The 11,103-nt window shown below is 52.5% G+C and overlaps 1 protein-coding gene and 1 long non-coding RNA gene across 2 annotated transcripts in view; one reads left to right on the forward strand and one right to left on the reverse strand.

Moving 5' to 3' along the window:
* Positions 1-1,661: 1,661 nt before the first annotated feature.
* MYDGF (myeloid derived growth factor) lies at positions 1,662-9,965 on the reverse strand. Its single transcript, XM_077842233.1, has 6 exons — positions 9,803-9,965; positions 7,625-7,675; positions 6,019-6,080; positions 4,699-4,780; positions 3,733-3,805; positions 1,662-2,553 (listed from the first exon to the last, which is right to left on the reverse strand). Exons 1-6 carry the CDS (start codon positions 9,950-9,952, stop codon positions 2,474-2,476), a joined length of 498 nt encoding a protein of 165 aa, XP_077698359.1. The 5' UTR covers positions 9,953-9,965; the 3' UTR covers positions 1,662-2,473.
* The window catches only part of LOC144280317 (uncharacterized), a 37,743-nt gene continuing 36,592 nt past the window's right edge, over positions 9,953-11,103 (forward strand). The window contains exon 1 of the long non-coding RNA XR_013348766.1: positions 9,953-10,061. This is a non-coding gene — a long non-coding RNA (uncharacterized LOC144280317). The remainder of the gene's footprint in view (positions 10,062-11,103) is intronic.

The raw sequence follows: 11,103 nt of genomic DNA on the forward strand, positions 1-11,103 counted from the left end.
TATGCTGCCACCATTCAACCAGGGGCCCAACTTCAAACGCGAACGAGAACACGTGAGCCGAGGGGCTGCGGGGTGGTCGTTCCCCTTTGGCACGCAAACCCGAGTGCTGAGTTCTGCAGCAGCGTTACCACAGTTCTGTTGCCACGCTATGGGGCAGCCCCAGATAAATCCTCTGTTTGGCTTCTCGCTCTTTTAAGAATGAGCTAAAGGCAGGGGGTGAAAGCACCTTTCTCACCAAGAGCACAGTCTGAACCGGATGCCACCATCCAGGGCCTGTCTTCAGCACTCTGATCTCTGCATTGTGCTTTGAAAATGGTCCTTTAAGCAGAGCAGCTGCTTCACAAAGGCAGCCTTGCCTTATCTCAGTGACCTCCTGTTCCAAAGGATGTCTGCAGGCGCAGCAGCTCTGGCCTTCAGGAGCTTGCTCATGCTAACCCGGTAGATTTAGAGCAGTGAGCAGCTGTGCCCCTCTCATACACAGCTCCTTTTCTGCTGCTGGGTCGAGGCACTGATAAATTTCAGGCTTTTAAAATTGCAAAGCCCCAGCCTCCTGTGTTTAATTTGGCTTATTCCAAACTATTGCAGCTAATGTAATTGTGCAAAGCAGCTGGGGATGCAGGGGAACGGCGTGGCTACAGGTGCATGAATATAAGAGCCCAGGGGCATGCTGTGTACAGCAGCTCTTCACCTCTGGGACTCTCAGTTATAAAAGTTTGCAAGCGGAGGTTTAATCCATATTACTTTACCATCCTGCGCCTGTCAGTCTATGCTGATGAGAGGCCCAGGCCTGGAACAGCCTGTCAATAGGCAGCTAGCATATTGGCAGATTTGCAGAGAGAAACCGAAGCGGAACCGGTCTGATTGATGCGGCAGCAAAGGGCTGGAGCGCTGACAGGAAAATGCTTTACTGCTCTGTTCTCAGCATCATTTATGTGGAACGTCTCTGTGGTGAAAAGTTCTCTGGACTCAGCAAGAGTCCTCAATCATGAGTCACTGATATGACCGTGCATGATGTGGCATACCTCCAAACTCACCAGGAACATGTCTATATAGCAACTATACAAGGAGGATCCCTCAGACATGGGCCTTGCCTGGAACTTCCGTTTTTTCCCCAATTGACACCCCCCCCCCAATCTCCCACTCTCTGTCTTTGAGAGCTACGAGTTCTCAGCATCTCTGGAAATCAGGTAGGCTTCTAAAAACCTCAGTACAAGGGAGCAACCGACTTCCGAAGTAACACGTGGACTCTACAAAATGTCCCTAACTACTGTCCAACAGACAAGTGACCCAGCAACAGCTACTGGGAGAATGGGACAAACTCATAGAGCTAGTGTTGTCTTTGCACCACGGCTGGGGCCTACAATAGATGATGAAATGTCTGATACAGCTTCTCACAGGTGGATGGATTCAATGTTGCAATTGACCCTTTGCATTCTAGGTCTCTCAGACATAGATCGTGGGTTATCTCCCTGACCTTCAGTGGCCTTTGTCTTGTGACATGTCAACCTCCCAACCAAGGAGACCCAGTATGAGGATTTGCAGGTGTCTCCTGACTGGATGTCAAACTGATGAGCAAAGGCTATTCCACACTCTGGGCTTCCAATCACAGAGACAGTAAGAAGCTGGAACAGCAAGAGCAACCAATCTAAGTGAACCTGGAGACATGATGCTTTACTTTATTTTATTTTTTATATACCTATGAAGGGAATTCTGGATTCCTTCACAGTTATTAGTCTAAATAAGAAAATCACTTCAGTATATACGAAAATAGTCCCAGAATTGTACTGAATAATGGATGCCTCATTGGATGGATTTCTGTGTTGTATCGGAATAAACAAGGCCTGTGTGAACCCCACAGCTCTGCTTTTCTTATGCCAAGGTACCAAATTCTGATCTGGGCAACAGGGCAGAGTTTCCTCCTCAGCTCACCAAATGCTGTTCTTTGGTGATCACCCGCCAGATAGTAAAGTGAATGGGTTTGGCCGGTTCTGTACCCCCCCCCCCCACCATATTACCCATTTAATCTGTTCTTCCTGTCACGCTTCTGGGCAGAAATCTTATTCCCTCTCCAGAAACTAGAGAGTTAACTACTTTCCTTTAGCAAACCCTGCTCCTTATCTTTCTGCATTGCTCTGCTTAGCAAGGAAGATAAGGAGACATAGCTAGAGGAGAGCTTTACCCTATTCAGCTGATCACTGAAGCAGAAAGCAGGCAACAGAATGGCTGGCTACAGATCAAGAATCTCAGAGGAAGTCTCCAGCTGCAAAGGCTTCTAGCACCTCAGGCACATGGTTACTCTGACACAAGACAGGGTGTCTGACTTAACACCAAGTCTAGTTCAGAGTGGACCCCGATATACTTCTATGTGGGAAACAGGAAAGAACACCCTAGACAGCCGGCAAATAAGAACAAGTCCCCTTTATCCATCAAGCTTCTCCAGCTGAGTGACAAGCCCCTTCCCTAGGTCCTCGGATCACAACTCGTCATGGGGCGTTTTCGCTACAATCACTAGTTTGGACAGTTCGGAACGGAACTTGCCTTCTTTGTGAGCCACTGGAATGAGAGAAAACATACAACAGGGAGTAAATGGACAATGAAGCATCAACTATTAGAACCCCCGCTTCCTTCCAAGAGATCGAGGGGGCAAATCAAAAACTGAACTGCACTGATCACCTTCTACGATGTGGAGTGCATTTGCAGCGTTTCTGAAATGCAGCCACCATGGGCGCATGTGGCCACCAGGGACTTTTCTTGCAGCCACAGCCTCCTGGACTGTTATTGGAGGGTAGGGAAGTAGAGACCCCTCCCTGTTGCTCCAAGATGCACCACCTTGGTGTTGGTTGCTGGGGCCGCCAGCAGGGGTTAGGCCCTGCTCCCCCTGTGGAGACATCTGGGGCATAATGCTGGAGGACCAGGCAGCTGGTGAGTTCCCCACCTTCTCAGGAGTGATGGGGTTCAGACTTTAGGCTTCAGCTCTGGGGTGGCAGGACAGAGAGGCAGCAGGCTCTGGCCACAGGGCTTCGGGCTCCCCCCGCTGCCTCCCCCGACCCTTCCATCCAGAGCTTAAGTAATTCTGCTGTGAAAAGCGATACTTGTATGCTTGTTAATACCACTTTTCATAACAGACTTACTAGCTAGCAATAAATAAATTACAATGATTTGGACATGGCTATGGGCATATTTATTTGTTTTTTCCTAAAGCTAATTAAGTATTTTAGGGGAAAGTGTGAGAGCGGCCACCAGGAAGAGTTGGTGGCCACACACTGAGGCCACCAAAAAACTTGCCCTGAGAACCCCCCGCACTAGAGGCTTATTAATAAAGTCATTGTCCCCCCTGTACTTACATAGCGTGGTAACACCTATGGGATCCAGGAAGGGATCAGGGCCCCATTTTGTTACATGCTGTACAGCCAAGCACCAGAAAGACAGTTCCTACCCCAAAGAGCTCAGGATCCATCGTTACCATTAACACACCACCTGTGATTCGGAATCATCCAGGGCCCAGGTGCCTTTTCCCATCAGTCTCCTATTGGACTGCCAAGCTCCAGCAGTAGATTAAAATATATCTTAACCATCAGCTGGGTAGTGTATGTAGTTTTTCCATACTTCTCTTGCCTATTTGCAACAGAATGCCCTTTTCCCCCGGATATACAGAGATCTCTCGTGTTGGATAAGTAATCTAATTGCCCTCACGAGTCCCTCTGACACTCTGCTCTTTAGATAGCTACATACCTGTGGTTTCGGTGATTTCAAATTCCTCCGCCTTTAAGGGGATATCGCTCTGTCCACCCGTTGCAGCTTGGGACTGAAACGGGAACAAATACATTTTGCCATATGAGCTAATCCAGAGAGCTTCCATGTTAAACAAAACAATCAACTGGCTTCACTGCCAAAGATTGCTTTGGCTCCTGTAGCTTGTAACAACGAGGGTCAAGGGATTAAATCAGCAAAGGAAATTTAAAGGCCAATCTCTGGGAATTTGTCCTAGTTCCTATTGAATTTATTTCCCTGGGGAGGTGCTGGGAAGGCTCATCATGTGAGACATTTAGAACTGCATAGGGCAAAGCATTGCAGAATAGCAGGCAGGGGACAATGCTGCACTGGCCAGGAGTACGGTGTGAGGAATGGACTGGACCATGGGGGTCATAAACAGGTTCCATGGGGTTATATGCACCCTTCCTTTCTTAATGGCTACATAAAATGTGGGGGAGGAGGAGAAAACGTTGTTTCTGTTGGAACATGGGGTTGCAGTATTGAAGAAGCTGTGAACCACAGAAGTAAAAAGTCTTCTCTCTCTCATTTCTGTGGTTCTCTATAAACCTTTTGTATCTTTTAACGGGTCCAACATATGCTTTACCCACTGCACAATGAATGTTGGATGGATTGGGCCAAAACTCCCCTCTTCTCCGCTGCCGCCCCCCGCCAAGTATCCCATAGCAGCATTGCTTCTGAACTACTGACAAGAGTAGCAACTGGTGTCCATAAAGCCAGCAACTAGTCAAAAACTTTCAGGCAGCAGGTACTCTATGCTGCACGAGAGTCTCTTTGTAGCCACGTTTCTGACCAGAACCATGGTTTAATTCAGTGCACAACTGAGCAATGATTTCATTGTATGCATTTAATACTACAGCTGTCTGAACATTCCGATTTATAGCCCGTCTCCCATATGCCCATTCAAAGTAATCAGGTGGGACTTACATAAGCCATGCCATACTCTATCTTTGCTCCTTTCACTTCAGCTTTAAACTGGGTAAAGAAGAGATAAGACTTTCCCTGAGGCCTGAAAAGGAAGAGCAAAATCTTTGACTTTGAAAGAGGGAAAAGGTTATCCAGAAGGCACAGAACAGGAGCGTGCTGCCGGCCCGGCAATTAGAACATCACTGCCACTCAGGGAAATCAGGATCTGAATTTCGTCCCTGGCTTCCCCAGCTAGTGGGTGGAAGCATTACAGACATCGTGCTCAGCCGAGGGAGGAGGTGAAGTGTATCTCTCTTACTGGCCAACAGGGGTGGGAAGAAATGCTCTGAAAGAAAGCAGGTCTCTGCTGTGGGCTGGGTGTCCCTGTTGTGAATTGGCCCGGCCCAAGAAAAGACAGAGGTGCAGGGAGAGCATGCGTAGCGATCACAGGGTGTACTGTTCCTTCAGGAACGTACCTCACCTTTCTCCTGTTCTTCCGCCTAGTGAGGAAAGGCTAGGAGACGGCAGGGTTTACAAACTGCTGCCAGGATAAGGAGACTGCTGGAAGCCTGAAGATTCCTCTGGGGGCAAAAGCCCGCTAATAATGTGCACAAGGGTCTAGCCTGAATCCAGCTAGGCTAATCTGTGACCAGGGACTCCAAGTCTGGTGATTCTACAAACCAGCTATTACTGTATTCATTTAATTGGGACAGTGCTCTCCAGGGGTGCCTCAGCACACTAGGGAGGGACTGTAAAGGGGAAAGACCACCTAGCATGAAAGCGTGTGATGGTTTATCTACACCCTGAATCCTGGCTGCCAACTAAGTCTGAGGGCTTGTCTACACTTGAACGCTTCAGTGTAGACACTACCTATGCCGATGGGAGGGGTTCTCCTACTGGCGAAGGTAATCCACCCCTCCGAGAGCTAGGTCGACAAAAGAATTCTTCCGTCGGCCTAGCGCTGTCTGCGCTGAGGGTTAGGTCAGCACAGCTAAGTTGTGATGGGGTGTAGATTTTTCACACCCCTGAGCGATGTAGCTGGGTCAACCTAGCTTTTTAGTGGAGACCAGGCCTCAGTGTAGAAGATCCCAGCTGCGGCATGAGGAGGGACACGCCACCGAACAAAGGAAAGGGGCAGCAATTTGGAGTTGAAACTGAGCCCTAACAGATCCAAACATATTCCCAAACGACCCAAAAGCCTCAGATCTCTGCAGGAGAGTGCAAAGTGGGGCTGAGTCTACCAAACAGAGAGTCTCTCTGGAGAACTGAATACTGAGAGCAGAGGGGATTCAAAGGACCAGGTAGAGAGAACATGGCATATTCTTAAATGACTCAACACACCTCCACACTGAACAGGAGAAGAGTTTGCCATCTTCACTGACTCCAATGCTCATCTGCCATTGCTGTGGAGAGAAAAGGTCTGAACAGTATATCTTGGTAGCATTTACAGTCATGCCCAATGCAATGATGCTAGCTACGCACATCACAAGCCTCCCCAGATACAACTGACACTCCCGGGGAGGGATCTCATGAGAAAGACCAAGACTGGAACTTAAAGTCACATTCTTCATATTGTGGCTTTATTGCATGAGGAGGGAAAGCTTGAGAAGGGCAGAATATGATTCTCAAACGAAGGGTAGTGCCTAATTTGTGCCAGGGCTTGCTTGAGCCCAGGGGCCTCTAGGCTTGGCAGTTCAGAGCCCTGGCATTGGCAATTCATTGGCAATTCTGGGATTGGCAATTCAGAGTCTGGCACCTCTTGGATTGGCGCATCAGTTATGTAAGTAAAAAAATTGCTTGAGCCCCGGCACCTCTTTCATTACAAATTTTGCATTGATAAAGGGTGATTTGTTAAAACCGCACACACACAATTAAACACCGTTTGCCACTTAACTACCTGTGGCTCTTTTTAATACTTCACTTCTAGTGGGTGGATCACAGGGGACCCCTTTCCTCTAGCTCCGCTTCTTGCCAGTATCAATAAAAGAGTGGAGCAGCAGCAGCCCCCCCATGCCCCACCTTAGAAAAGCCATAACCCCATTCATGCTACAGGAAGAGGGTCAGAGGCAGACCCTTCTCCAGAGGAAACTGCCACAAGAATCTAAACTCATTTTGTTCTGTGTTTGTACAGCCCCTAGCACAATGGGGCCATGATCCACGCCTGGGCCTCCTATGTACTATTGCAATACAAGGAATAATAAAGTCTTCAAGCATCTTTAAGAACAGAAAGCCTGCTGGTTGTTTGCACACACATTTTCCCAGTACCAGTAAGGGGTTTGAAAATGCCACGCTCTTCTAGAGAGACACTCGCAAAAAAGCAAAACTAACCACAAAGCTATATAAGCTTTCCAGTTATCCAGGACTTGCGAAACACAGCCTTATTGTAACACACACAGACTTCATCCACAGGTGAGGTTGACACAGGTGATTCTCTTTTGCAGACATGCAGTGTTTCCAACTCTCATGGTATTTGTTTGATTTTTTAAAGCCCCAGCTCCTTGAGTCGGGATTACAAGAGACTCTTGTAACCAAATTTCTAGCCCTAGTGGTTGTGGAGAAAAGCTTGAATACACGAATCCTAAAGGCACAACAATCAGAAGGCAATGGAAAAGACCCAACACTTATTAATTTAAGTCATTCATTATTTTTGCGGGGGGGGAAAGGGGGTATCTCAAGACGTTTAAACACTTTGGGTTGCTGTGGTAGAAACAGAGGTCTTTATAAAATCATTTCTATGCACAGAAAGAGAGATGCAATTGTTCCTTATTCTTACACTGCAAGGTCTAGGAATCTAAATATACTAATGTTCTCCAGAGACCCAGAAAAATGGTGACCAAAGTGATTAGATACGATCATCCTACATACAGACCTCTTGAGAGGTTTCTTATTCTACTTTCTTGGAGCCTCTGCACCTGTGTTTCTTAAGCGAAGTGCTCAAATAACTCACCTCATTAGTCCCTCCCTGAGAAGCGTATGTGAACGTGCAGGTGTGATCCCCCTTGAAAACAGCAGAGAAAAGTCAGTTGTCTTTCTAAAACAGGACACACTATGGTACTAGCTACTTGCTGAGCATATGCACTTTGCCTGGCATTGCACAGAACATATGTAACCTGGAAAAGCTGGGGGGGAATTTAGGTTTTGATTTGCCAAAAGCCCTTAAATTTTCTCTCCAAACATGAGGAAGGGGTGAAGTGCTCACAATTCCCCCAGAACATGGCTAAATATCTTGTTTCCTATATGCACAGGATCAAGTTTATTTGGGTTCATACCCAAGCAGGGGCCTTGCTGCAAGCTACCTGGAGTAAGGTTACCAACTTTCTAATCACACAAAACTGAACAAACCCGCCCCGCCCCTTCTCTGAGGCTACGCTCCCCCCCGCTCACTCCACCCCCCCTCCATTGCTCACTCTTCCCCACCCTCACTCACTTTCACCAGGGTGGGGCGGGCGTTTGGGGGGCAGGAAGGGGTGAGGGCTCCAGCTGGGGATGCAGGCTGTCGCATGGGGCCAGGGATGAGCGCCCACATGGTTTGGGGTGCAGGAGGGGCTCTGTGCTGGGGCCGAGGGGTTTGGAGCACGGGAGGGGGTGAGGCTGGGGATGAGGAGTTTGGGGTGCAGGCTGGGCTAGGGGGTTGGGATGCAGGGGGGTGAAGGTTCCAGCTGAGGGTGGGGACAGTGATGAGGGGTTTGGGGTGCAGGAGCAGGCTCCTGGCTTGGCCAGGGGGTTGGGGTGTGGTGTCCCAGCGGCACTTACTGCAGCTCTGAGGAAGTGGCTACCAGGTCCTTGTGGCCTCTAGGTGCCTGGGCAGCCACTCCAGGTGCCTTCATGCCCACAGGTGCCACCCCCCGCTGCTCCCATTGGTCGTGGTTCCCAGCCAGGGGGAGCTGCGGAGCCGGCCCTGGGACAGCGCGCAGAGCCTCCCTGGGCACCCCAGTGCCTAGGGGATGCAGGGACCTGGCGACTGCTTCCAGGAGCAGCGCAGAGCCAGGGCAGGTAGGAAGCCTGCCTTAGCCCCAGGCCCCCACTGCACCGCCAACCGGACTTTTAATGGAGCCGCCAGGGCATAGGCGCCGACTCCGTGGCTCCGGGGCTGGAGCACCCATGGGGAAAAATTGGTGGGTGCTCTGCACTCACCAGCAGCTCCCCACCCCAGCTCATCTCCACCTCCTCCCCTGACCGCACCGTCGCATCCTGCTTCTCCCTCCCAGCGCTTGCGCCGTGAAACAGCTGTTTTGCGCGGCAAGCGCTGGGAGGGAGAGGGGAGGAGGAGGAGGAACGTGGGGCATTCGGGGAAGAGGCGGGGCCGGGGCGGGGATTTGGGGAGGGGTCCAACAGGGACAGGGAGGGGGCGGAGCAGTAGAGACGCAAGCGCCCACCGGCGCCAAGGGAAGTTGGCGCCTGCGCGCCAGGGTCCTTTCTCGACCGGGCGTTCCAGTCGAAAACCAGACGCCCGGGAACCCTTAGCCTGGAGGCCGCACTTGACTGGCGCGGCCCTTCCCTCATGCAGCCTCCAGTGCAGCCTGGCGACGGGGCGGGGAGGGTGGGGGGCAGTCTCTGCAGGGCTCAGATGCAGGACACTTGTGGGTCACTGGGGTTTGGCAGGGGTCCAGTCACAAACACCGCAGCGCCCTCCTGGGGACACGTGGGAGGAGGGACTTCATAGGAACCCTCTGTCCTGAAAACCTGGGGGGGGCCCCGCAGGACCCCAGGCCTTTGATGGGGGCTGGGTGTGTGTGGGGGGGGGGTTACCTCTTCCTATTGAAAGGGATACAGGTGAATAGGGCCCTACTCCCAAAAAACCACCGGGGAGGGGCCCATGGAGCGACCCTCCCCCCAGTAACTCGGGGAGGGGCTCCAGACTGCAGCGTGGGGGCGGGGCTACAGGCCCGATGCCCCGCCCCCCGGCTCAGGACCGCCCCGCCCAACCCCCCGCGGCGCCTGCCCCCGCCAGGAGCCGCTTGGCCGGAAGCGGCCCGGACCCGGCCACACTGAGACCCGCCCTGTTTCCCAGTGCCGCGTCATCACCCCTCCCGCCCTGGCTCTCAGCCAATCAAAGTGGCGGGATGTTTGAGCGACGTGCGGCTCAGCCAATCCGGGAGGGGGATACTGCGCCCGCCCCCCTCACCAGGCTCCGGGAGAAGGAATGGACCATCCCGCCGGGCCGCACGTCGAACTCGGCCGTGCTGGGCCCCTCTTCGGCCGCGGCGAACAGGAGGAGAACGGGGACTAGCCCGGCCCAGAGCCGCCTGGCGCCTGCTCCGCTGGGCGCCGCCATCTTGGAAGAGAAGCTTCCGTACGGCGAGGCGGAGGGGTCAATTCAGAACGAGGCCGAGCCGGCCCACGTGAGGCGCATCCCCAGGCGGCCATCTTGGATGTGGGCAGAGGTACCTGGCGGGTAGATTAACCCTTTGGGGACTCTACTCCCTAGAGCCCTCAGGGCAGCAAGGGGGGAGGCCGGGCCCCCGCCTTGCCATGAGCCAGCGTGGTGTGGGGGAATAGTGCGTGCACGAGGGCGCTTCACTTGCACAAGGGCAACGGCCCAGTGCGTGCACGAGGGCGCTTGCACGAGGGAGGCGGTGTTTGCACAGTGGAGGCCCAGCGCACTGTTTGCAGAGCGGGGCAGGGGGGCTGGCTTTGCACGGGGGCGTGCGGGTGCGGTTCTGCGGCCGCAGTGGCCTTTCGTAGCCGCACACGGGAAGGAGCGGCGCGGCGGGGGTGCCGCCCGGGCACCGCGCAGGGCTCGTGGGGACGACGTTCGCCAGGCGTGCGGCAGCGACCGCTGCGGCGGCTTCTCTTCGCAGAGGTAGAGCTGTGGCACCGGCGTTTTCCTTCTGCCAGGGCGCCGGCTTTCTCCCCTGGCGCTGCCCGGAGCGGGTTCGCAGAGCGACCGACCTGTGGCACTGGGCAGTGGCGAGGTGATCAGTGGTGACCTTACCCTGGCAACGCCACTAAAGAATGCATCCGATGCCGTGAGCTGTAGCTCAGGAAAGCTTATGCTCAAATAAATTGGTTAGTCTCGAAGGTGCCACAAGTCCTCCTTTTCTCGTCGGAATGGCACGTGCATCACCATTGCCACGGTGCCCTTCTGGAGCAGTAGCAACGTGGCAAGGGGCCTGCAGAGGAGTTGAGGATTGAATGGGTGAGATAATATCTTCTGCTGGACAAACAGACGTCCAGTAACAGATGTTACCTTCCCCATCTTGTCTTTCTAATATCCTGGGACCAACATGGCTACAACAACACTGGATTGAATGCATCCTTTTCACCCCCTACCGGTCACTGTGTTGCCCGCACACCATAGGAGAAGCTTGCACTGCTGCTTGCTGCCCATGTTTTATAGAGAGAGGATTTCATTCTCCAGGGCTGTCAAATAGGCCAGCACTAAATTAGTCCTGCCAGCCCCATACCATAAAATAAAAAATCTCC

The sequence above is a fragment of the Eretmochelys imbricata genome, chromosome 25 (genome assembly GCF_965152235.1).
Source record: "Eretmochelys imbricata isolate rEreImb1 chromosome 25, rEreImb1.hap1, whole genome shotgun sequence".
Taxonomy (NCBI): Eukaryota; Metazoa; Chordata; order Testudines; family Cheloniidae; genus Eretmochelys; species Eretmochelys imbricata.